Here is a 26,232-nt window from a genome sequence, read left to right as displayed (position 1 = left end):
CGGATTCGGTAAATTCATTAATATTGCAATTCGGGAATTCGTATGCATCCGAATGTCCGAATAATGAAAAATTTGTCCGAATTTCGATTCGGAACGAAACGAAATGCACATGCCTAATGGTTTCATGGCTGGTGCAGAGATCTTCAACATGGCTTTCTATATTAGGGCCCGGATTCAGAAACAATTTACGTCGGCGTATCTATTGATACGCCGCGTAAATTCTAGCATGCGCCGGCGTATCTTCTTTCTGTATTCAGAAAGCAAGATACTCCGAAATTTGGCTAAGATACGACTGACTTAAAGAGGAGTTCCACCCTCAAAATTGACCTCCGCTTAACCCACTCCTCGCTCCCTTACATGCCACATTTGGCATGTAATTTTTTTGGGGGGGGAGTGGGGGCTTCAGGAGAAGGGGACTTCCTGTCCCACTTCCTCCTTCCGCCGAGGGGCTGCAAAGGCGATACGTCATATCGCCTTTTGGCAGCCCCTCCCTGTAGGCGATCGCCTAGGACACATGACAGGTCCTAGGCGATCGCCTGTCCAATCAAACAGCGCAGCGCCGCGCGCGCAGTGCCGCTCGCGCATGCGCAGTGGGTGCCCGGCCGTGAAGCCGAAAGCTGTCACGGCCGAGTGCCCACAGTGACAATGAAGACGCGGGCCGGGGAGGGGGGGTGAGGAGCGGAGCCCCGGCCGGCGTGTCGCTGGAACGTGGAGCAGGTAAGTGTCAGTTTATTAAAAGCCAGAAGCTACACTTTTTGTAGCTGCTGACTTTTAATAAACTTAAAAAATGGGTGGAAAACCCCTTTAAGTCTCTTACGCCGTTGTATCTTAGTTGCATATTTACGCTGGCCGCTAGGTGCCGCTTCCGGAGATTTACGCGTAGAATATGCAAATTAGGTAGATACACCGATTCACGAACGTGGTTGCGCCCGGCGTATCTATATGCGTCGTTTACATAAGGCGTCGGACCGGCGTAAAGTTACCCCTGCTCTATGAGGCGTAGCCTATGTTAAGTATGGACGTTGGGACAGCGTCGAATTTCCCGTCGTTTGCGTAAAACGTTCGCGAATAGGGCTTTGCGTAAGTTACGGTCACATCGGAAGCATTGACTATTTGCGACATGATTTGGAGCATGCACACTGGGATGCGCCGTTCGTAAAGAGCGTCAATTATGTGGGGTCATGATAGATTAACATACAAAACGCCCACTACCAGCCAAAATTGAATTAGGCGGGCTTACGTCGACACATTTACACTACGCCGCCGTAACGTAGGGCGCAAGTTCTTTCTGAATACGGAACTTGCGCCCTAAGTTACGGCGGCGTAGTGTATCTCAGATACGCTACGCCCGCCTACAACTTAGACTATTCTATCTAAATCCGGGCCTAGGTGTGCAGAGTGCCTTTCCACTAGGCTATGCAGCGTAAAACCCGTAGTGGGTTCACCTAAATACTGCAGACCCATGGGACATAGCTGAGGACCACAAGTCATACTGTCCTATTATTATTAAAATTATGTAATGCAGTGTGTTTGTTACTGCATGTATGCACGATGGGATGCCCTTGGACATAAATGCAAAGCACTGTAACACACGTTGTTGTGGTAGGTAGGTCGGTAGGTGAGTACTGCATCTACAAACAATAAGGAGAACCCTTTCTTGTGCCCTAAATGCACCAGGTTCCAGGTCTTCTTGAATGGTTTTATATACGCTATATATATAATAATAATAATAATAATAAAATATATATAAGTACGCTTGCATAGTCCATGATGCCTGTTTGTCCAGTCCCACCATGTACACCTCTCTTCTTGTTTCTACAGTAGCGCCTTGTCTTCGACGGGCATGTAAACTGCGACAAGGTGACAGCATTTGGGACAATCACCCTGGCATTCACTGGATGTGAATGGTACGGCGGAGTGTCCCTGTTGCCCCGGTAACGGCCTCATTCAAATCATTAAACCCGAGGCAGAGGGAGACAGAGAAGGAGAGGGGTCCATGTACGAGAGGAGATACAAGGTGAGAATACTAAAAATACAGGACATTTATAACCAAATACAAGGCAAGAGAAGGTTAATCAATAAGGAAGGGCAAAGAGCAATGATTATGGCAGTAGCATCTCCTTCTAACCAATCAGATTTCATCTTGTATCAATTTAAAGCATTCAAAGTATTTTTTTTCGATTTTTGATGGACCTCAATGAGATACAGCGCTTTGCTTTCAACAGACTTATTTATAACAGTGCTAAACTGTTATTTATAGCAAGAAAGGGACAAAACAACAGCTGTAGGCTGCCTGCGATTTTGCAGCCCCTGAAATGCGTTCTGCGGTGAATCGCTTTTCAGAAGCCGTTAAGCAGAGGTGTTAAGTATACTGCCATCTACTAAATGCCTGTTTTTTGAGGGGTTTTTTTACCCTATGGAAAATTTTGCATGGCAAGTAAGTGGAAGTAAAAAGGGGGGAACTAATGCGCAAAACCACTCTAACCAAGGGCACTAAAACTAGATAATAATATATATATATAATATATAATAATATATTGAAATAATATATAATAGACAAGGGCAGCAGCCACTACTAAAGGTGCTCACACACCAAAGATCATGAGTAAAAAAGGGGGGGTGCAATGGCGCTTGCCGTTGGCAAGCGCCATTGCACCCCCCTTTTTTACTCAAGTAAGTGGAAGGTGCTTCATTTCACGGTGCGGCAAATTTACCTTGGCATGTCACATTTGGCAGGCAGTTACTTGCCAAGCGTGCCCATTGAAGTCTATTGGGCTGCGCTGTAACCGCATGTCAATCGGTTGCAGCGTGGTGCCACTTGCCAAACGTGAAATTCTGAGTGCAATTTACCGCACCGTGGAACAAAGCATCGTGGGTGGCAATTATAATGGATCTGAGCGGCTGCCATTTTGTTTTGGTCAGGGGGCTGAACGAGACATGGGGGATATTTACTAAAATTGGAGTGTGCAATATCTGGTGCATGGTAGCAAATCAGCTTCCAACTACAGCGTGTTCAATTCAGATTTGACAATAAAACCTGTAAGCTGATTGGTTTCTATGCACAGCTGTACCAGATTTTGCACCCCAAAGTCACCTTGCCCATGCAGGGCAAAATGACAGTGTATCTGCAAAGAAGACCTTATAGTGTGTCCAAATTCATCCACTTTTCTGGGCACCTTGGCCTGCATGTAAATGTAGAGAAAAATATGAATAAAGATACACTTGTAGGCAGGTGAAGTCTACTTTCTCCACTGTAGGTGGTGCACGTCTGCATCATCGGTACAGTTGGAGAGGGTGTCAAGAGGAACATGGTTTCTCTATGGCATCCTCGTCACTGGGGAAGCTATCCGGTTGGATGCTGCTGCCCCATGTGACTGTGGTAGCCATCTTGTGTTAGACAGAGCCTGTTTAGGGCCCTGGCATCCCGGACTTGGCACACATTTTGTGAGTGGGCGGAGAAGGGACAGGTACCCCGCCTTGTAGGAGCAGAACTAGCAGGAGGGAAAGCATAGGGCTTGCAAGGTCTCTGGACATCTTCCCGCTCAGGGCAAGAGGCGGCCATGCCGTATTCTGCCCCAATTACGGGCACTGTCAGTTTGGCTAAAACCTGCTCTACACACTGTTGGACCAATGAGTGTTCCCGATTGGGCTGTCTACCCACTGGGGGCTAGTTTCAGGTAGACTTACGACGGGCGTATCAGAAGTCTGAAGCCGTCGTATATTTAAGCGTATGCTCAAATTGAGATACGCTTAAATGTTGCTAAGATACGACCGGCGTAAGTCTCCTACGCCATTGTATTTTAGCTGTCTATTTACGCTGGCCGCTAGGGGCGTGTACGCTGATTTATGCCTAGAATATGTAAATCAGCAAGATATGCCTACTCACGAACGTACGCACGGCCGTCGCAGTAAAGATACGCCGTTTACGTAAGGCGTTTTCAGGCGTAAAGATAAACCACCAAAAACATGGCGCAGCCAATGTTAAGTATGGACGTCGGACAGCCGTCGGATTTTTCGTCGTTTGCGTAACTCTTCCGTGAATGGGGCTGGGCGTCAGTTACGTTCATGTCGAAAGCATTGACTTTTTGCGACGTGATTTGGAGCATGCGAACTGGGATACTTTCACGGACGGCGCATGCGCCATTCGCTTCGAAGCGTCATTTACGTGAGGTCACAATTAATTTACATAAAACACGCCCACCTCTTCCACATTTGAATTAGGCGGGCTTAAGCCGGCCAATTTACGCTACGCCAACGCAACTTACGGAGCAAGTGCTTTGTGAATACTGCACTTGCCCATCTAAATTGCGGCGGCGTAGCGTAAATAACATACGCTACGCCCGCAGAAAGTTAAGCCGCCGTACGTGAATCTAGCCATGGGTGTATTGTGAGATGTTTATGCAGTATTTCAATACAAGTTCTCTCATTGCACTTGGACTATGTATGTTATTGGTGCCACACCGCTTTGCACCCTACCTACATGCTGTATATAAAAAAAAAAGGAAATCATACAGTACTCTCATCAGCATGTGCTGCCCATACCAACCAAGCAGCTTCTACTGTTCTTTATTAGTAACAAAGAGACTAGAGCTGCACGATTCTGGTCAAAATGAGAATCACGATTCTTTTGCTTAGACTAAAGATCAAGATTCTCTCACGATTCTCAAAAACTGAATGCCAGAACCCCCCCCTCCCCAAATAAATAAATAAACCTGTGATTTATCTGAAAATATGAATATATAAAAAAGAGACCAGTGATATGTCTATAATGTTAAAGACCATATAACTCCTATGGAAAAAGCAGAATCAAACTTTGATTCTGCGTTTTTCATAGGAGTTATATGGTCTTTAACATTATAGACATATCACTGGTCTCTTTTTTTATACATCAGAAGCAGTACCGCTAGCAACCATTGGGTGGCGCATGGATACACACTACAGTTGTACAGAACTGTGAGAGAAGCCCAGGCATCCATCCAGCGGCGCAGGCTGCTGACGTCGGTTCCGATATCGGCACCATTTGGGTTCCACGCTGGTTACGTGGAACCGGCGGTGACACAAAAGAATCGCTGGTCATCCCGCGGGAAGATCGCGGGCGGGGAGAATCGAGATCACGATTCTCTCCGCGATTAATCGTGCAGCTCTAAAAGAGACATTCCTTTTCAATCGCCGCCATGGCATACACACAAGATGAAGACACAATGCAGGAGACGGGGAGACTGAAAAGGAATTAGTAAGGTGGAAATAAGACAGCAGAAGATAAATGACATGGACAATTAGTCTAAGGATAGCACGCTGGTGGAAGAAGAGACACAATGCACACCGTCTGACCTGCTTAAGTCAGGTTTAAACATGGGAGAGAGCTGGAAACACGACAAAAATAATGCAGCGAGCTATAAAAAGACTTGTCAGACATACAAAACACCTCCATGTGAACACAACGGAGTCCCCAGCGAACAGTTAATTCCCAACAGATCGTCACTACTGCAGACAGCTCATAATGACTACAAGGTGTGACATATTACATGTCTTAGCCAGATTTCAGTGACGGCCAGGGCTGAATCTCAAGATTAATAGGGGTTTCCTATATCCAATATCACCTGGAACCTTTGACAAACGGAACCAGTGACCCGAAACAGCTAAGACTCCCGTGTGATAACCAGTGATAGGTTTAGGTCATAGCAACTGATGGGTCAACAACATAATTAACCCATATTTCCAAACTTGGCCAATGCCACCTTCTGCGCCACCTTGCCATAACCATGATGGTTTTAGGGACTGGATGAGGAATCGTGGGACATGTAGTCCCGATGCAGGAGGCCATTATTGGGTGAACAGTGCACGTTCTCCAAAAGAAGCAGACATGCATGAGCTTTATGGGCTGGGTATGAAGAATCATGGGATATGTTGTCCCGATGCAGAAGGCCACTATTGGGTGAACAGTGCACGTTCTCCAAAAGAAGCAGACATGCATGTGCTTTATGGGCTGGGTATGAAGAATCATGGGATATGTTCTCCCCATGCAGGAGGCCATTATTGGGTGAACAGTGCACATTCTCCAAAAGAAGCAGACATGCATGTGCTTTATGGGCTGGGTATGAAGAATTATGGGACATGTAGTCCCGATGCAGGAGGCCATTATTGAGTGAACAGTGCGCGTTCTCCAAAAGAAGCAGACATGCATGTTTTTTTTGGGCTGGATGAGGAATCATGGGACATGTAGTCCCGATGCAGGAGGCCATTATTGGGTGAACAGTGCACGTTCTCCAAAAGAAGCAGACATGCATGTGCTTTATGGGCTGGGTATGAAGAATCATGGGATATGTTGTCCCGATGCAGAGGGTCACCTGGTACTTCTAGAGCAAGGACACGTGTGTATTATGAGCTGGGCACAAGGGTCATAAGGCATGTAGTCCTGACGCAGGAGGTCCCCCGATACTTTTAGAGTAGGCATGCATGTGCAGTATTTATTTTCCAACAAGCCTGATCAAAGGGGTTTTCAGAAGTCGATCAAGCGGGAGCAGACACACATGGATTGAAATTCAGCTGGTCCCTGAACTGGCCGAATTCTCGATCCATTTATGGCCATTCACGGGTTTTCAAGAGTTTAAAGCAATTGTAAATCTCAGACATGAAATATGAACAAATCATACCCCTCTATAGGGCCAGATCCACGTAGCGCGGCGCATGTTTACGTCCGGCGTAGCGTATCTCAGATACACTACGCCGCCGTAACTTACAGCGTATTTCCCGTATCCACAAAGAATTTGCGCCGTAAGTTACAGCGCCATAGTGTAAATGTGTCGGCGTAAGGCCGCGCAATTCAAATCACTAAGTTGTGGGCGTGTTTTATGTTAATACGTCTTGACCCGACGTAAATGACGTTTTTTTGAACGGCGCATGCGCCGTCCGTGGGGGTTTCCCAGTGCGCATGCTCCAAATTAACCCGCAACAAGCCAATGCTTTCGTTGTGAACGTAATTCTACGCAAAGCCCTATTCGCGAACGTTTTACGCAAACAACGTAAAATTTGACGCTGGCCCGATGTCCATACTTAACATTGCGTACGCCTCATATAGCAGGGGTAACGTCACGCCGAAAAAAGCCTTACGGAAACGACGTAAAAAAATGCACCGGACGGACGTTTGTGGATTGGCGTATCTAGCTAATTTGCATACTCGACGCAGAAATCGACGGAAGCGCCACCTAGCGGCCAGCGTAAATATGCACCTTAGATCCGACGGCGTACTAAGACGTACGCCAGTCGGATCTAGCCCAGCTTCAGGCGTATCTTGTTTTGTGGATACAAAACAAAGATACGCCGGAGCAACCTAGAAGTTACGCGGCGTATCAATAGATACGCCAGCGTAACTGCTTTGTGGATCTGGCCCATAGTGTGTACTTATCTCAATCCAGAGGACTAAGTGTAATTTCCGTCTGCTGCTTCATTCCTCTCCTATCAGCATGACAAGTTTTCCTGACACCAAGAGAAAAATGGTGACGGGGAAGGGACCTCTACTTGATTGACAGCCTCAGCTCAGTTCTTGTGTGCTCTGTGTCCCTTCCCTTCAATGAGCTCTTACTGAGCTCTGCAGAGTGTAAATTCAGCTCCCTGCTTTCTGAAATCTCAGAAAAGCTGTATAAAATTCTGCAATTGAACATCTGTAGAGAGGGGGCTGCAGGAATATATATGTATGTGCGATATTATGTAAAAAAAACAATACACAAAGGAATATACGCATATACAATGCCAAAAAAAATATCCCTATGCTTGACCTTTGTGTGTTTTATAAACATTCCCCGCTGTCTTCCTGGAATTTGCCCATCTTCCTAATAAAGCGTGAAGAACAATCGTATTTCCTGTTGTTGGAGCAACAGCTTTATTCAGACTGTTACTCAAAAACTGCGATTGTATTAAGTCTTCACCTCCTCCATCACTGACTCAAATCGATGAACTCGGCACTATGTCATCTGGGAAATAACTAGAAAAAGCTTCCAGCACATCATACACTGGCACTGTGTCCACCCAAAACTAGTATGTCTCCTGCTCCCACCACTCTGCCAAAGGTCCCCTTATCCTGCTCCCACCACTCTGCCAAAGGACCCCTTATCCTGCTCCCACCACTCTGCCAAAGGTCCCCTTATCTTGCTCCCACCACTCTGCCAAAGGACCCCTTATCCTGCTCCCACCACTCTGCCAAAGATCCCCTTATCCTGCTCCCACCACTCTGCCAATGGTCCCCTTATTCTGCTCCCACCACTCTGCCAAAGGTCCCCTTATCCTGCACCCACCACTCTGCCAAAGGTCCCCTTACCCTGCTCCCGCCACTCTGCCAAAGGACCCCTTATCCTGCTCCCACCACTCTGCCAAAGGTCCCCTTATCTTGCTCCCACCACTCTGCCAAAGGACCCCTTATCCTGCTCCCACCACTCTGCCAAAGGTCCCCTTATCCTGCTCCCACCACTCTGCCAAACGTCCCCTTATCCTGCTCCCACCACTCTGCCAAACGTCCCCTTATCCTGCTTCCAACACTCTGCCAAAGGTCCCCTTATCCTGCTCCCACCACTCTGCCAAAGGTCCCCTTATCCTGCTCCCACCACTCTGCCAAACGTCCCCTTATCCTGCTCCCACCACTCTGCCAAAGGTCCCCTTATCCTGCTCCCACCACTCTGCCAAAGGTCCCCTTATCCTGCTTCCAACACTCTGCCAAAGGTCCCCTTATCTTGCTCCCACCACTCTGCCAAAGGACCCCTTATCCTGCTCCCACCACTCTGCCAAAGATCCCCTTATCCTGCTCCCACCACTCTGCCAAACGTCCCCTTATCCTGCTCCCACCACTCTGCCAAACGTCCCCTTATCCTGCTTCCAACACTCTGCCAAAGGTCCCCTTATCCTGCTCCCACCACTCTGCCAAAGGTCCCCTTATCCTGCTCCCACCACTCTGCCAAACGTCCCCTTATCCTGCTCCCACCACTCTGCCAAAGGTCCCCTTATCCTGCTCCCACCACTCTGCCAAAGGTCCCCTTATCCTGCTTCCAACACTCTGCCAATGGTCCCCTTATCCTGCTCCCACCACTCTGCCAAAGGTCCCCTTATCCTGCTTCCAACACTCTGCCAATGGTCCCCTTATCCTGCTCCCACCATTCTGTCAAACGTCCCCTTATCCTGCTCCCACCACTCTGCCAAAGGTCCCCTTATCCTGCTTCCAACACTCTGCCAATGGTCCCCTTATCCTGCTCCCACCACTCTGCCAAAGGACCCCTTATCCTGCTCCCACCACTCTGCCAAAGGTCCCCTTATCCTGCTCCTACCACTCTGCCAAAGGTCCCCTTATCCTGCTCCCACCACTCTGCCAAAGGTCCCCTTATCCTGCTTCCAACACTCTGCCAAAGGTCCCCTTACCCTGCTCCCGCCACTCTGCCAAAGGTCCCCTTTCCTGCTCCCACCACTCTGCCAAAGGTCCCCTTACCCTGCTCCCGCCACTCTGCCAAAGGACCCCTTACCCTGCTCCCGCCACTCTGCAAAGGTCCCCTTTCCTGCTCCCACCACTCTGCCAAATGTCTTCTTATCCCACCACTCTGCCAAAGATCCCCTTATCCTGCTCCCACCACTCTGCCAAACGTCCCCTTATCCTGCTCCCACCACTCTGCCAAAGGTCCCCTTATCCTGCTCCCACCACTCTGCCAAAGGTCCCCTTATCCTGCTCTCACCACTCTGCCAAAGGTCCCCTTATCCTGCTCCCACCACTCTGCCAAAGGTCCCCTTATCCTGCTCCCACCACTCTGCCAAAGGTCCCCTTATCCTGCTCCCACCACTCTGCCAAAGGTCCCATTATCTTGCTCCCACCACTCTGCCAAACGTCCCCTTATCCTGCTCGCACCACTCTGCCAAACGTCCCCTTATCCTGTTCCCACCACTCTGCCAAAGGTCCCCTTATCCTGCTCTCACCACTCTGCCAAAGGTCCCCTTATCCTGCTCCCACCACTCTGCCAAAGGTCCCCTTATCCTGCTCCCACCACTCTGCCAAATGTCTCCTTATCCTGCTCCCACCACTCTGCCAAAGGTCCCCTTATCCTGCTCCCACCACTCTGCCAAAGGTCCCCTTATCCTGCTCCCACCACTCTGCCAAACGTCCCCTTATCCTGTTCCCACCACTCTGCCAAAGGTCCCCTTATCCTGCTCCCACCACTCTGCCAAAGGTCCCCTTATCCTGCTCCCACCACTCTGCCAAAAGTCCCCTTATCCTGCTCCCACCACTCTGCCAAACGTCCCCTTATCCTGCTCCCACCACTCTGCCAAAGGTCCCCTTACCCTGCTCCCGCCACTCTGCCAAAGGTCCCCTTACCCTGCTCCCGCCACTCTGCCAAAGGTCCCCTTTCCTGCTCCCACCACTCTGCCAAATGTCTTCTTATCCCACCACTCTGCCAAAGATCCCCTTATCCTGCTCCCACCACTCTGCCAAACGTCCCCTTATCCTGCTCCCACCACTCTGCCAAAGGTCCCCTTATCCTGCTCCCACCACTCTGCCAAAGGTCCCCTTATCCTGCTCTCACCACTCTTCCAAAGGTCCCCTTATCCTGCTCCCACCACTCTGCCAAAGGTCCCCTTATCCTGCTCCCACCACTCTGCCAAAGGTCCCCTTATCCTGCTCCCACCACTCTGCCAAAGGTCCCCTTATCTTGCTCCCACCACTCTGCCAAACGTCCCCTTATCCTGCTCGCACCACTCTGCCAAACGTCCCCTTATCCTGTTCCCACCACTCTGCCAAAGGTCCCCTTATCCTGCTCTCACCACTCTGCCAAAGGTCCCCTTATCCTGCTCCCACCACTCTGCCAAAGGTCCCCTTATCCTGCTCCCACCACTCTGCCAAATGTCTCCTTATCCTGCTCCCACCACTCTGCCAAAGGTCCCCTTATCCTGCTCCCACCACTCTGCCAAAGGTCCCCTTATCCTGCTCCCACCACTCTGCCAAACGTCCCCTTATCCTGTTCCCACCACTCTGCCAAAGGTCCCCTTATCCTGCTCCCACCACTCTGCCAAACGTCCCCTTATCCTGCTCCCACCACTCTGCCAAAGGTCCCCTTATCCTGCTCCCACCACTCTGCCAAAGGTCCCCTTATCCTGCTCCCACCACTCTGTCAAAGGACCCCTTATCCTGCTCCCACCACTCTGCCAAAGGTCCCCTTATCCTGCTCCCACCACTCTGCCAAAGATCCTCTTATCCTGCTCCCACCACTCTGCCAAAGGTCCCCTTATCCTGCTCCCACCACTCTGCCAAATGTCCCCTTATCCTGCTCCCACCACTCTGCCAAAGGTCCCCTTATCCTGCTCTCACCACTCTGCCAAACGTCCCCTTATCCTGCTCTCACCACTCTGCCAAAGGTCCCCTTATCCTGCTCCCACCACTCTGCCAAAGGTCCCCTTATCCTGCTCCCACCACTCTGCCAAAGATCCCCTTATCCTGCTCCCACCACTCTGCCAAAGGTCCCCTTATTCTGCTCTCACCACTCTGTCAGGATCCCCACCTGCTCTCACAACTCTACCTAAGGTCCCCTGGCAATGGTCCACTTATCCACTCTACTAAAGTTCTCCTTATCCTTCTCCTACCACTCTGCCAAGGGCCCCCTTATTCTGCTCTCACCACTCAGCCAGACCCCCATCTGCTCTCACTACTTTGTCATAGGCCCCCTTATTCTGCTCTTACCACTCTGCCAGGGCCCCCTTATTCTGCCCTCACCACTCTGCCAACTGTACCAGCACTCCCCCCCACCCACATTCTTCCTCTTACTTTTTCTACCTCCCCCTTGCTGTTTGTAAGCATAGCGAAGAAATAATTCTGCATTATACGGTGCCAACTGTCAGGTACAGGCGTACTTCAAGTCTAAGTACAATAAACGCCAAAAAAGAGGTGACTTATTAAACGAGTAGAGACTGCTCAGTTGGCAAAACAAAATGTTTCCTTAGTCTAGAATAAGAAGGAGCTGCCTTCATGTCAATCATCCAGTAAGCACATAATTGGTGCTAATGTTTGGGATTGAGTAATCACAGCCTCACTTTTTGTACTAAGCTAAAAGAATATTTCTTTGTTATGTGAACATTCTCTCTTGTAAATCAGACCCCATGCCACGTGGCACAAAAAAATTATAAGAATGGTTGTATTTAGAAAACTGCTTCCTATCTTTATATGATATTTTTTTTGCTCAGACTGGAGTGCCTCTTTAAAAAACAGACTGAACTTCCTCTTAAAAAGCATTAGTAAACCACCGGCATCCTTTTTTTTTTAACCTACAGGGCAAACATTAAGGGCCAGATTCTGAAAGGACTTACGACGGCGCAGCGCCATGTACGCCGTCATAAGTCCTAATCCGACCCGTCGTATCTATGCGCCTGATTCTTAGAATCAGTTACGCATAGATATCCATTAGATCCGACAGGTGTAAGTCTCTTACGCCGTCGGATCTTAACTGCAATATTTTTTTGACCGCTAGGCGGCGCTTCTGTCGAATTCCGCGTTGAGTATGCAAATTAGCTAGATACGCGAATTCCCGAACGTACGCGCGGCCGACGCAGTAAAGTTACGACGTTTACGTTAGGCTTTTCCCGGCATATAGTTGCCCCTGCTATATGAGGCATAAGTGCGGCGTACCAATGTTAAGTATGGCCGTCGTTCCCGAGCCGAAATTTGAAAAAGTTACGTCGTTTGCGTAAGTCGTCCGTGAATGGGGCTGGACGTCATTTACGTTCACGTCAAAACCAATGACGTCCTTGCGGCGTACTTTGGAGCAATGCACACTGGGAAATTCCACGGACATGCGCCGTTCCGCAAAAACGTCAATCACGTCGGGTCACAGTAGTTTTACATAAAACACGCCCCCCTGATCCAAATTTAAATTAGGCGGCCTTACGCCGGCCGATTTACGCTACGCCGCCGCAACTTACGGAGCAAGTGCTTTGAGAATACAGCACTTGCCCGTCTAAGTTGCGGAGGCGTAACGTAAAGCGGATACGTTACGCCCGCACAAAATTACGCCGTTGGATGAGAATCTGGCCCAGAATGTGCTAGTATGCATGGCATACTAGCACATTATGTGATACGTACCTAGAACAAAGCCCTCCAGCGGCAAGCTGTCACCTCTGACAGGGCTTTTATTTTCACCCGTCTTCCTTCCGGGTTCACGGACTTTGTCTGTGTGAGTGGCCGAGGCGCACTTACGTCACTCCCACGTATGCGCGCGGGAGCTGCTACTTATGGCACAGGACACCGAAGGAACGGCACGAGTGCATGCGCCGGTGATGTCTCTGGCTGCATGTATAGTAAATATCTCCTAAAGGGTGTACGTTTAGGAGGTTTTTACAGTACCTATAGGTAAGCCTTATTATAGGCTTACCTATAGGTAATATTCATGTATGGAAGTTTACATGAGATATATATATATATATATATATATATATATACATATACTGCGGCAGGGCAGCTCTATTGTTCCTAGTAATCAGGAACAGCAATCTCTGTGTACTCAATCAGTTTATCCCCCACACAGTTAGAAAGCACCTCCCTAGGACACACTTAACCCTTGATCGCCCCTGATGTTAACCCCTTCCCTGCCAGTGTCATTTATACATTGATCAGTTTTTTAGCACTGATCACCGTATTGGTTTCACTGGTCCCCAAAAAGAGTCACTTACTGTCAAATTTGTCTGCCGCAATGTCGCAGTCCCCAAAAAAAAAAATCACAGATCACCACCATTACCAGTAAAAATAATGAAAAAATAAATGTAAAGGCCCAGATTCACAGAGAGTGGGCGCACATTACGCCGCCGTAGAGTAACCAATGTACGCTACGCCAACGCAGCGCAGAGAGGCAAGCAATGAATTCAGCAAGCCAGTGCTCCCAACGCTGCGCCAGCGTGGCGTGGGATTCGAAGGCGTAAGCCGGCGTAGATGGAAGTGGGCGTGACCCATGCAAATGAGGCGTGACCCCATGCAAATGATGGTCCGAGCGCCAGACAGATACGTATCACGAACTGCGCATGCGCCGTGATGTGGACGCATTCCCCTGCGCATGATCACAACCACATCGGAACAACTGCCTAAACTACGCCGGATCACTGCGTACGGCATGAACGTAACCTACGCCCAGCCAGACACACGTCCAACGTAAAATACGCCGGCTTGTGTTCCCTGGTGCAGACCTTTGCATGTCTGCTGCTGGGTTGCACCTCCTTTATGGGGAATAACTTTATGCCGACGTACAACTTACGCGCACCTCGCATAGCCTGCGTCGGGCGCACGCAGGTTTGTGAATCGCCGTATTTCCCTCATTTGCATGTTTGAATGACTAATCAATGGGAGCGGAACCATGCACCCAGCCTAAATGTGCGCACACCCTACGCCGGCGTAAGCAAGCTACGTCGACGGGGTGTAGTCTGGTTTTAGGCGCATATCGGTTTGTGGGTCTGGCGCACAGATACGACGGCGCACATTTGCACTTACGTCGGCGTAACTTGTTATACGTCGGCGTAAGTGCTTTGTGAATCCGGGCCAAAGTCCCTAAATCTATCCCCTAGTTTGCAGACGCTATAACTTTTGTGCAAACCAAACAATATACGCTTATTTCTACCAAAAATATGTAGAAGAATAATTTGATGAAGACATTTTATTTATTTATTTTGGATATTTAGCAAAAAGTTAAAAAATATGTTTTTTTTTTCAAAATTTACGCTCTTTTTTTGTTTATAGTGCAAAAATTTTTTAAAAAAAAGCAGAGGTGATCAAATACCACCAAAAGAAAGCTCTATTTGTGGGGAAAAAAGCACATTAATTTTATTTGGGTACAACGTCGCACGACCGCGCAATTGTCAATTAAAATAACGCAGTGCCATATCGCCAAAAAATGGCCTGGTCATTAAGAGGGTAAATCCTTCTAGGGCTGAAGTGGTTAAAGGAGTTGTAAATAAAAAATTTTTTTTTGCTGAAATGACTGTTTACAGGGTATAGAGACATAATAGTTAACTGATTCCTTTTAAAAACGATTAAAAATCAATCATATAATGTACCTGTATTTTCTAGTTTCGTTTTTGCATGTTGTTTCCTGCCTGTGATGTACAGAGCCACAGAGCCAATACAGGGCAGTGATGGTTTGGAAAACTAAACTGATTGGTGCTGTGGGGTTTTAGACACACATAGGTAGATTCAGGTACAATGGCTTATAGTTACGGCGGCGTAGCGTAGCCTGTTTAGGCTACGCCGTCGTAAATTAGCTAGGCTAGTATTGATTCACAATATACTTACCTGCTAATTTACAGCGGCATAGCCTAAAACGAGCGGGCGTAAGGGCGCCTAATTCAAATGGGTTGGGGGGGGGGGCGTGTTTCATGGTAATGAGGCTTGACCTCACGTTTTTGAAGTTTTTTGCTAAGTACGCCGCACGGGCCTATTGATTTTGACGTGGACGTAAACGACGTAAATCCCGATTCGCGGACGACTTACGCAAACGACGTAAAAATTTCGAATTTCGCGGCGGGAACGGCGGACATACTTAACATTACTATTCCACTAGAGCCTAGCACTAACTTTACGCGGCCTATCTCTTACGTAAACAGCGTAAAAGTACTGCGTCGGCCTGGCGTACGTTCGTGAATCGGCGTATCCCCTCATTTACATAATCTACGCCGGCCGCAATGGAAGCGCCACCTAGCGGCCATCAGAAAAATTGCAATCTAAGATAGGACGGCGCAAGCCGTCCTATCTTAGATATGTTTAAGCGTATCTCTGTTTGAGCATACACTTAAACATACGGCGGCGTAGATTCTGAGTTAGGCCGGCTTATCTACTGATAAGCCGGCCTAACTCTTTGTGAATCTACCTAACAGTAATCACACCTCCTTGATTAGTGACCACAGAGAGAAAGCTCCCAGCACTGTGGTTATCAGGAAACAGACAACCAGGAAGTGTGGAGATCAGAGAAGAATTACAGCAACTTGAGAGCAAAAACGAACAATGAGGACATGAAAACAGCACTGCATTAAGGTAAAGGAAGCTATTAAGGTACAAAAAAAAATTCTTTACAAACCCTTTAAAGCGGGGGTTCGCCCTGTTAAAAAAAAAAAAAAAGTTTTTTTTTATTAGACCATTAAATTCGGCATCGTAGCGCGAGCTACGGTATGCCGGTCTTACATTTTTTATGCCCGTACTTACTGCGGTATCGCTGATTGAAGAATCCGGGGAATGGGCGTTCCTATGGTGAGAGAAGGTGATTGACGGCCGGCCCTGGCACGTCACGCTTCTCCGGAAATAGCCGAAATAGGCTTGGCTATTCACGGCGCCTGCGCATAGCCTGTGCGCAGGCGTCGTGAATAGCCGAGACCTACTCCGGCTGTCTTCGGGGAGCGTGACGTGCCAGAGCCGGCCGTCAATCATCCTCCCTCTCCATAGGCACGCCCATTCCCTGCGGGAGTCGATTTCTTCAATCAGCGATACCACAGTGAGTACGGGGATTAAAAATTTAAGACCGGCATACCGTAGCTCGCGCTACGATGCTGAATGTAATGGTCTAATGATGGAAAGGAGGGTGAACCACCGCTTTAAGTGATTCTAAAGGTTTTTGGTTTTTTTAAAGAACAAACGTGTTATACCCATGCAGTATCGGAACTACTTTTCAAGTCTGTACATTTTATAAGCAGACAGCTGATTGGTTGCTATAATGCAAACGGCAAGACACCTCTGCCTCAGTCCTCGGGGACCGGGGAACAGATCTCACGTCTAACACCTGACAACCTCCCTGCGGAGGAAGAGCTGAAATCACAGAGTCAGCAAACAAAATATAACGAAAGAGAAAGAAATCATCTATTATAGAGCGACTTTAGGACTATCACCGAGCCATGAGGACCCACATACTGGGAGATGTCCGACTCTGGGGTAGATTCAGGTACCTTTTGCGGCGGCGTATCTCCAGATACGCCGCCGTAATTTGAATTCCGCGCCCGCGTAGCGTTACGCCGATTCACAAAGGCAGTTACGCTGAAAAAATAGGCTTCCTCCACCGACGTAACTTGATTGCGGCGGCGTAGAATTGTGTGCAATATAACTTTGGCCGCTAGGGGCGCTTCCGTTGTTGTCGGCGTAGAATATGCTAATTTCTTAGATACGCCGATTCACAAACGTACGTGCGCCCGGCGTTCGTTTTTTACATCGTTTGCGTTAAGGCTTTTTCGGCGTAAGGCTGCTCCTGCTATTAGGAGGCGCAGCCAATGTTAAGTATGGACGTCGTTCCCGCGTCGCGATTTGAAAATTTTACGTTGTTTGCGTAAGTCGTCCGTGAATGGCGCTGGACACCATTTACGCTCACGTCGAAACCGCAATGCACGTTGGGAAATTTTAGGGACGGCGCATGCGCAGTACGTTCGGCGCAGGAACGCGCCTAATTTAAATGATCCGCGCCCCCTACCGGATCATTTGAATTACGCGCACTTACGCTGGCCCCTTTTACGCTACGCCGCTGCAACTTACGGAGCAAGTGCTTCGTGAATACAGCACTTGCTCCTCTAAGTTACGGCGGCGTAGCGTAAAGACGATACGCTGTGCCGCCGTATCAGTGCGCGCCCCTACCTGAATCTACCCCTCTGATTACAAACCTGTGTCTGTGTCTATAGCCAAAGATCACCTTCTATAAAGCTTACCATACAATCTGATCTCCGTTAGGCAGGTTAAACACTATACAGTATGTGTGTACAATCGTCCTATACACTATAAAATCTGTATCACTTGTATTCCTATTACAAGAAATGTAAATATTCCTTGTAATAGGAATAAGGATGACAGGTCCTCTTTATGCATAGACCCCAAATCTCTGCTTTACTTTTAGGCCTCATGCACACTGGGTGTTAAAATAACGGTATAAAAACGCCCATAGCTTTGCAGTGAGTTTTTCAACTTTCTTAAGCTTTTTTTCAACATTTTTTCAATAGCGTTTTTCTGCATTAGCGTTTTTTGGCTTTTTTTAACCACTTAAGGACCGCCTCCTGCACATATACGTCGGCAGAATGGCACAGCTGGGCACAAGCACATATAGGTACATCCTCTTTAAGTGCCCAGCCGTGGGTCGCGGGCGCGCGCCCGCGACCCGGTCCGAAGCTCCGTGACCGCGGGACCCGATCGCCGCTGGAGTCCCGCGATCGGTCCCCGGAGCTGAAGAACGGGGAGAGCCGTGTGTAAACACAGCTTCCCCGTTCTTCACTGTGGCGCCGTGATTGATCGTGCGTTCCCTTTTATAGGGAAACACAGTCAATGACTTCACACCTACAGCCACACCCCCCTACAGTTAGAAACACATATTAGGTCATACATAACCCCTTCAGCGCCCCCTTGTGGTTAACTCCCAAACTGCAACTGTCATTTTCACAGTAAACAATGCATTTTTATATAGAGCTTTCTTTTGGTGGTATTTGATCACCTCTGCGGTTTTTATTTTTTTGCGCTATAAACAAAAATAGAGCGACAATTTTGAAAAAAATTCAATATTTTTTACTTTTTGCTATAATAAATATCCCCCAAAAATATATATATATAAAAAAAAAATTTCCTCAGTTTAGACCGATACGTATTCTTCTACATATTTTTGGTAAAAAAAAAAAAAATCGCAATAAGCGTTTATCGATTGGTTTGCGCAAAATTTATAGCGTTTACAAAATAGGGGATAGTTTTATTGCATTTTTATTAATAATTTTTTTTTTTTTACTACTAATGGCGGCGATCAGCGATTTTTTTTTGTGACTGCGACATTATGGCGGACACTTCGGACAATTTTGACACATTTTTGGGACCATTGTCAAAAAATGCTATAAAAATGCACTGATTACTGTGAAAATGCCAATTGCAGTTTGGGAGTTAACCACAAGGGGGCACTGAAGGGGTTAGGTGTGACCTCATATGTGTTTTTCTAACTGTAGGGGGGCGGGGCTGGACGTGTGACGTCATTGATCGCCTTTTCCTATATCAGGGAACAGACGATCAATGACAGCGCCACTGTGAAGAACGGGGAAGCCGTGTTTACACACAGCTCTCCCCGTTCTTCAGCTCCAGGGACCTATCGCGGGACTCCGGCAGCGATTGGGTCCCGCGACCGCAGTCACGGAGCTTCGGACCCACGGCTGGGCATTAAACAATCACGTACAGGTACGTGATTCTGCCGACGTATATCGGCATTAGGCGGTCCTTAAGTAGTTAATGTCTAAAGCACTGGCAACAAAAGTGAGTACACCCCTAATTGAAAATGTCCAAATTGGGCCCAATTAGCCATTTTCCCTCCCGGGTGTCATGTGACTTGTTAGTGTTACAAGGTCTCAGGTGTGAATGGGGAGCAGGTGTGTTACATTTGGTGTTATTGCTCTCCAGGTGAGGAGTACAAAGACAAGTGTGTGTTGCCTACAGTAAAGCATGGTGGTGGGAGTGTCGTGGTCTGGGGCTGCATGAGTGCTGCCGGCACTGGGGAGCTACAGATCATTGAGGGAACCATGAATGCCAACATGTACTGTGACATACTGAAGCTGAGCATGATCCCCTCTCTTCGGAGACTGAGCCGCAGGGTGGTATTCCAACATGATAATGACCCTCCAAGATAACTACTGCCTTGCTAAAGAAGCTGAGGGTGAAGGTGATGGACTGGCCAAGCATGTCTCCAGACCCTATTGATCATCTGTGGGGCATCCAACGGAATGCCTGTGTAAGTGGCATCAAAATGGGACCAAAGTAGTGCAGGGACTACTTTGAAGTCGTACTATTATGAATGGTTGTCATTGAAAATCATGGGAAACGACTTGTCATGCTACTTTGCAGTCCCAAATCGTGGTACAAGTCGTATAAGTGTGAAAGGGGCATAAAGAGGAACTGCAGTCTGCTCACATAATTTGTAATAAAAACATCTTTGCCATTCTGAAGCTTCCCTCCAACCACTTTGCATATTATTTTCTATATACTGTGATTTTCTGTACTTGCCAAATTTGCTGCAGAAATCTCCCTCCACCGAGTCTGGCTGCAGCCATTTTAACTGTGGGCAACTGAAGCTGCTGTCTGTTCATTTCATAAGTAAATATCTCTGAGTTGCGCCGTCGTATCTATGCGACTGATTCAGTTACGCATAGATATCCATTAGATCCGACAGGCGTAAGTCTCTTACGCTGTCGGATCTTAACTGCATTTAATTTTTTTTGGCCCGCTAGGTGGCGCTTCCGTCGAAATCCGCGTTGAGTATGCAAATTAGCTAGATATGCGAATTCCCGAACGTACGGGCGTCCGACGCAGTAAAGTTACGACGTTTATGTTAGGATTTTCCCGGCGTAAAGTTGCCCCTGGGTCTATGAGGCGCAGCCAATGTTAAGTATGGCCGTCGTTCCCGCGTCGAAATTTAAAAAAGTTACGTCGTTTGCGTAATTCGTCCGTGAATGGGGCTGGACGTCATTTACGTTCACGTCGAAACCAATGACGTCCTTGCGACGTCATTTGGAGCAATGCACGCTGGCATGCGCAGTTCGTTCGGCGCGGGGACGCGCTTCATTTAAATGATACACGCCCCCTACCCGCCGAATTTGAATTACGCCGCGTGATTTACGCTACGCCGCCGCAACTTTACAGGCAAGTGCTTTGTGAATAAAGCACTTGCCTGAAAAACTTGCGGCGTAACGTAAATCGGATACGTTACGCTGCCGCTAAGATACGCCATTCTACGAGAATCTGGCCCTTTCAATTTGTATGCAATCAGGCCGGCCCTTGTACTATATAGTTGACGGTAAATCTATAGGAAATCGAATATGAAAATGTTAGAATGTATGCGTACAACATAGTGATAGAGCCTGTCCAATTTTGTAATCAAATGCTGTAGATGTTTAGGATTGCCTTCATATTACATAGCTCTAAAGGAAAACTGTACAGACAGCGTACAATCAGATTGTATAGTGTATGGGCAGCTGTAAAGAGACAGCACAATCAGATTGTATAGTGCAGTGATGGGAAACCTTGGCACCTCAGATGTTTTGGAACTACATTTCCCATGATGCTCATGCACTCTGCAGTGTCGTGGAGCATCATGGGAAATGTAGTTCCAAAACATCTGGGGTGTCAAGGTTCACCATCACTGGTCTAGTGCATGGCCAGCTGTAAAGAGACGGTACAATCAGATTGCATAGTGTATGGCCACATTTATCCTCACTAAACAGATGACCGTCGACCAGCTGCAATACGTTACTTCTCGAGGCTACTGAACAGAAAGCGTCTCTTGCAAAACGGCCAATCAAATTTCATCTTTGGAAGCCAACTAGGAACCTGCTTTGTTGCTACGGGCAACAGCTCGGCGTCTGTTTGGCGATTTCTCTGTCTCGGCCTGGAGACAGACATGCGGGGGGGGGGGGGGGGACAGCTGGGACTGAGGACAGCTGACGGGGACACTCATTATCCGTATTCCCCGGAGTGACCGCACACACACGCGCGGCGACATTCCCCTAAACCCCCCCCCCCCATCCTTGTTTTTTTTTAAGCCCCCCCACGAGGTCACATGACATCTAAACACTTAACCCTTCACCTGCCGCCACTAGATTTACCTCCCCCTCCTTCTCCTCCCATCCACTACGGTCATCCGCCAAAACGGACGCACCCCCCCATCCCAAAAAATGAATGAACCCCCCCGATAAATCTCCACCAATCAAAGATCAGGTGCTCCCCCGTCTGCTATCAGCCCACCAATCCATGAATGACTTAAGGGACCCCTACGGGGTCACATGACATCTAAACACTTAACCCTTCACCTGCCGCCACCCCTAACCCAATTATGTCACTTAAAAAAAAACGCTAAGCAGTCGTAATTGTCAACAAATAGCAGACGCCAGGGAAGCGCTGTAACCCCCCCCCCACAGGGACCAATCAGATCTCACTTTACTGTCGCCAGGTGAAAAAAATAATAATAATAAAATAAATAAATAAATGGATAACGGCAGATGGAGTCGTACACACCCCCCCCCCCCCCAAATCCATCCCCACCCATTACATCACAGGCTGGATTTACCTCCCCCTCCTTCTCCTCCCATCCACTACGGTCATCCGCCAAAACGGACGCACCCCCCCATCCCAAAAAATGAATGAACCCCCCCGATAAATCTCCACCAATCAAAGATCAGGTGCCCCCCCCCGTCTGCTATCAGCCAACAAATCCATGAATGACTTAAGGGACCCCCCCAAAAAAATAATAATATGAAGACAATAGAGCCCCCCCCTGTGATATGCCCCCTCTAGGATGGCAGGCATGGGTGACGTCTCCTCGCTCATCCTCTGACCCCCCCACAGTGCCACCCTTCCCATTGTCTTCACATCCCATAGACTTACCCTGAGGCATCGGGGGCTCTCCTAGAGATTTGCCATGGCAACAGATGCAGAACATCACCATCAGGACCAGGCCGGGCCAGCGCAGCCCCCCAGCAGGCATCCCTGCCTGCACAGCTCGCCCCATGCTCCCCTAATGGTCACCCCTCCATTCTTCCTGCTCCTCTCCAGCCACAGACAAGCTCAGGCTCCTGGCTCTCCTCTCCTGGCTCTCCTCTCCCCCCCTTCCTTTCCTTCCCTCCCTCCTTCCTTATGTCTTTCTGTCTCTGGCCTGCCACACCTCCCCCCTATTCAATTCCCATAGCCAGCCAGCGACACCTGCTGGAAGCAACTGGGAAGTGCAGGAGAGACCCAGGTGAGCATGCAATGCAAGCTCCTAGATACAAGGGGATGTCTGGCTCTGCCAATGATGGCACTGCCCCCTCCCTCATGGCACTGGCGCTTGTCCTATAAGCTGCAGGACCCCTGGCAGGTCATGGAAGAGCAACTACGGCGGCTAAAGTGGAACTAAAAAAAGAAAAAAGGCGAGCGGAGAAGGCTCTTTGTTGTGCAAGAGACGCGCTATGCCCGTTCTGCAAGAAAACACATTTTAGACCGCGTTCACACGGGGCGTAAAAGACGCTGCGTACGGATTGCATGCAGCATCATTAAAACAAATTGGGTCATTCAGACGGGTGCGTTTGGGGGCCGTTATATCGCGGCGTTTAACAGCGTAAAAATAAATAAATACACAGATTGGCCCAGATTCAGGTAGGGGCGCGCACTGATACGGCGGCGCAGCGTATCGTTTTTACGCTACGCCTCCGTAAATTACTTGAGCAACGCTGCATTTACGAAGCATTTGCTCTGTAATTTGCGGCGGCGTTTCATAAAAGGGGCCGGCGTAAGCGCGCGTAATTTAAATGATCCCGTAGGGGTAATGGATCATTTAAATTAGGCGCGTTCCCGCGCCGAACGTACTGCGCATGCTCCGTCGGGAAAATTTCCCGACGTGCATTGCGATAAATGACGTCGCAAGGACGTCATTGGCTTCGACCTGAACGTAAATGGCGTCCAGCGGCATTCACGAACGAGTTACGCAAACGACGCAAATTTTGAAAATCGCGACGCGGGAACGATGTCCATACTTACCATTGCCTTGCGCCTCCTAATAGCAGGAGCAGCTTTACGGCGAAAACGACATACGCAAACGACGTAAAAAACGAGCCCCGGCCATGCGTACGTTTGTGAATCGGCGTTAGTATGCAATTTGCATACTCTACACTGACAACTACGGTGCGCCACCTAGCGGCCAGCGTCAGAATGCACCCTAAGATACGATGGCATAAGAGATTTATGCCAGTTGTATCTTAGGCTACAGTCGGCGTATCTAGCTTTCTGAATACAGAAAGTAAATACGCCGGCGCTACTTAGCAATTACGCGGCGTATCTATGGATACGCAGGCGTAATTGCTTGCTGAATCTACCCCATTGTTTTTTTACTGCATCTACGCGCGCAAACGTGTAAAAACGCGATCAAATGCATCTAAGAATGTGTAAATGCATTTAAACGCAACGGACTTTAGCCCGGCGTTAGCGCTCATTCAAACGTTTAATTTTGATGCGCACGGCGCATACTTTTGTACACGTCTATAGTAATCAATGAACCCATACACACAACTGCGTCTATGTCAGGGGTAGGCAACCTGGGGCCCTCCGGCTGTCGTGGAACTACATTTCCCATGATGCATTGCAAGGCTGGCAGTTACAATTATTCCCAGAGGCATGATGGGACTTGTAGTTCTGCAACAGCTGGAGGGCCCCCAGGTTGCCTACCCCTGGTCTATGGGCTCATTCATGCGGCAAGCTGCGTTTAGATACGCACAGCAGATAGTTTGGTACGCATCTAAATGCATCAATGAGCCCATGCATGCGCTGCGTCTGCATAGGAAAATGAGTGCTGCGTTTAGTCGCACGCAAAAAAGAGTAGGACACAAGTTTTTACGTGCATAGACCTGCAGATTTTACTCACTAATAGCTGGATTCAGAGAGGTTTACGCCGGCGTATCAGTAGATACGCCGTCGTAACTCTGAATCTACGCCGTCGTAAATTTAAGCGTATTCTGGAAACCAGATACGCTTAAATTAGGCTAAGATACGAGCGGCGTAAGTCTCCTACGCCGTCGTATCTTAGGGTGCATATTTACGCTGGCCGCTAGGTGGCGCTTCCGTAGTTTTCCGCATTGAATATGCAAATGAGCAAGATACGCCGATTCACGAACGTACGTACGCCCGTCGCAATTAGTTATGCCGTTTACGGAAGACATACGCCGGCGTAAAGATAAAGCTGCTCCCTAGGTGGCGCAGCCCATGCAAAGTATGGACGTCGGAACAAGCATATCTTTTTACGTCGTTTGCGTAAGTCGTACGCGAATAGGGCTGTGCGTAAGTTACGTTCACGTAGTAGGCAGTGTTCGACGTATCTTAGGCATTCTATCCGACGCATGCGCACTGGGATACGTCCACGGACGGCGCATGCGCCGTTCGTTCAAAACGTCATTTACATGGGGTCATGGTTTATTTACAAAAAACACGCCCACCTCAACACAATTTGAATTAGGCGGGCTTACGCCGGTCCATTTACGCTACGCCGCCGTAACTTAGGACGCAAGTGCTTTGTGAATACAGCACTTGCCTCTCTGACTCACGGCGGCGTATCGTATATGAGATACGCTACGCCTGCCTAACGTTAGGCAGGTCTTACTGAATCTGGCTATAAATGCGCCCAAAAGAGAGTACTTATGAATATATATGCTGGCAAGGAACGTTGCGGGCATTGGACTAAGGACTTTAGTTACGCTCTAAACCCTGGTTCACACCAGTGCGACTTGTCATGCAACTTGACAGTTCAAAGTCGCATGACAAGTCGCACCCCATTTCTGGCAATAGAGAAATGGTTCTTGCGCTACTTTTATTTTTTTTTGTGCAATTTCAGTGCGACTTGCATTGACATCTGTTAAATAAAGTTGCACAGATGTCTGCAAGCCGCACATGAAATAGTATGATGGCGGCTTTAAAGTCGCGCTGAAGTAGCGCTGCACTGGAGTGAACCCAAAACAGTTACACTCAAGGCTTGCTGTGAATTGTAACTGTCACAGTTGCTTGTGCCCTCAACTGTTAAGCCATCCAATGGCTGGTTGTATAACTGATCACAGATCAAGCAGAGGCTAAGATGGCAGCTTCCTTGGCTTTAAAGCATGGGTGCGCAACCTGTGGCTCTCCAGCTGTTGCCGAACTACAAGTCCCATGAGGCATTGCAAGCTACTGATAGTGTCAAGCATGACTCCCAAAGGCAGAGGCATGATGGGACTTGTAGTTCCGCAATTGCTGGGGGGCCACAGGTTGATCACCCATGCTGTAGTGTAAAGCATGGGTGCACTCCAGCAGTTACAGAACTACAAGTCCCATGAGGCATTGCAAGCCACTGATAGATTCAAGCATGACTCCCAAAGGCAGAGGTTTGATGGGACTTGTAGTTCCGCAATTGCTGGGGGGCCACAGGTTGATCACCCATGCTGTAGTGTAAAGCATGGGTGCACTCCAGCAGTTGCGGAACTACAAGTCCCATGAGGCATTGCAAGCCACTGATAGTTTCAAGCATGACTCCCAAAGGCAGAGGCATGATGGGACTTGTAGTTTCGCAACAGCTGGAGGGCCACAGGTTGTAAAGCATATGAGGGTTTAGTTCCACTTAGGCAAAAAAGAAAGGTTGTAAAGCAAGGAAGATAGAACAGCTGGTTGTTTAAAGCTGAACACAAAGCAGATATAAATGACAGAAATGTATATTTTTAAATACAAGCATCTGAATTCGACCCCGTGTCAAACTG

The 26,232-nt window shown here is 48.5% G+C and overlaps 1 protein-coding gene across 3 annotated transcripts in view; it reads right to left on the bottom strand.

The window, feature by feature from the left end:
- The window catches only part of FAM171A2 (family with sequence similarity 171 member A2), a 62,932-nt gene extending 40,340 nt beyond the window's left edge, over positions 1 to 22,592 (bottom strand). For 2 of the 3 annotated variants that reach the window (XM_040331416.1, XM_040331419.1), the window contains exon 1: positions 22,370 to 22,592. In XM_040331416.1, the coding sequence (XP_040187350.1) occupies positions 22,370 to 22,493 (124 nt within the window). In that variant the 5' untranslated portion in view covers positions 22,494 to 22,592. The remainder of the gene's footprint in view (positions 1 to 22,369) is intronic. The other variant, XM_040331417.1, reaches the window with a different exon arrangement.
- Positions 22,593 to 26,232: the final 3,640 nt, after the last annotated feature.

The sequence above is a fragment of the Rana temporaria genome, chromosome 12 (assembly GCF_905171775.1).
Source record: "Rana temporaria chromosome 12, aRanTem1.1, whole genome shotgun sequence".
Classification (NCBI taxonomy): domain Eukaryota; kingdom Metazoa; phylum Chordata; class Amphibia; order Anura; family Ranidae; genus Rana; species Rana temporaria.
Note: the sequence above shows the minus strand (reverse complement) of the source record. Positions and strands in the feature narration are given on the sequence as shown.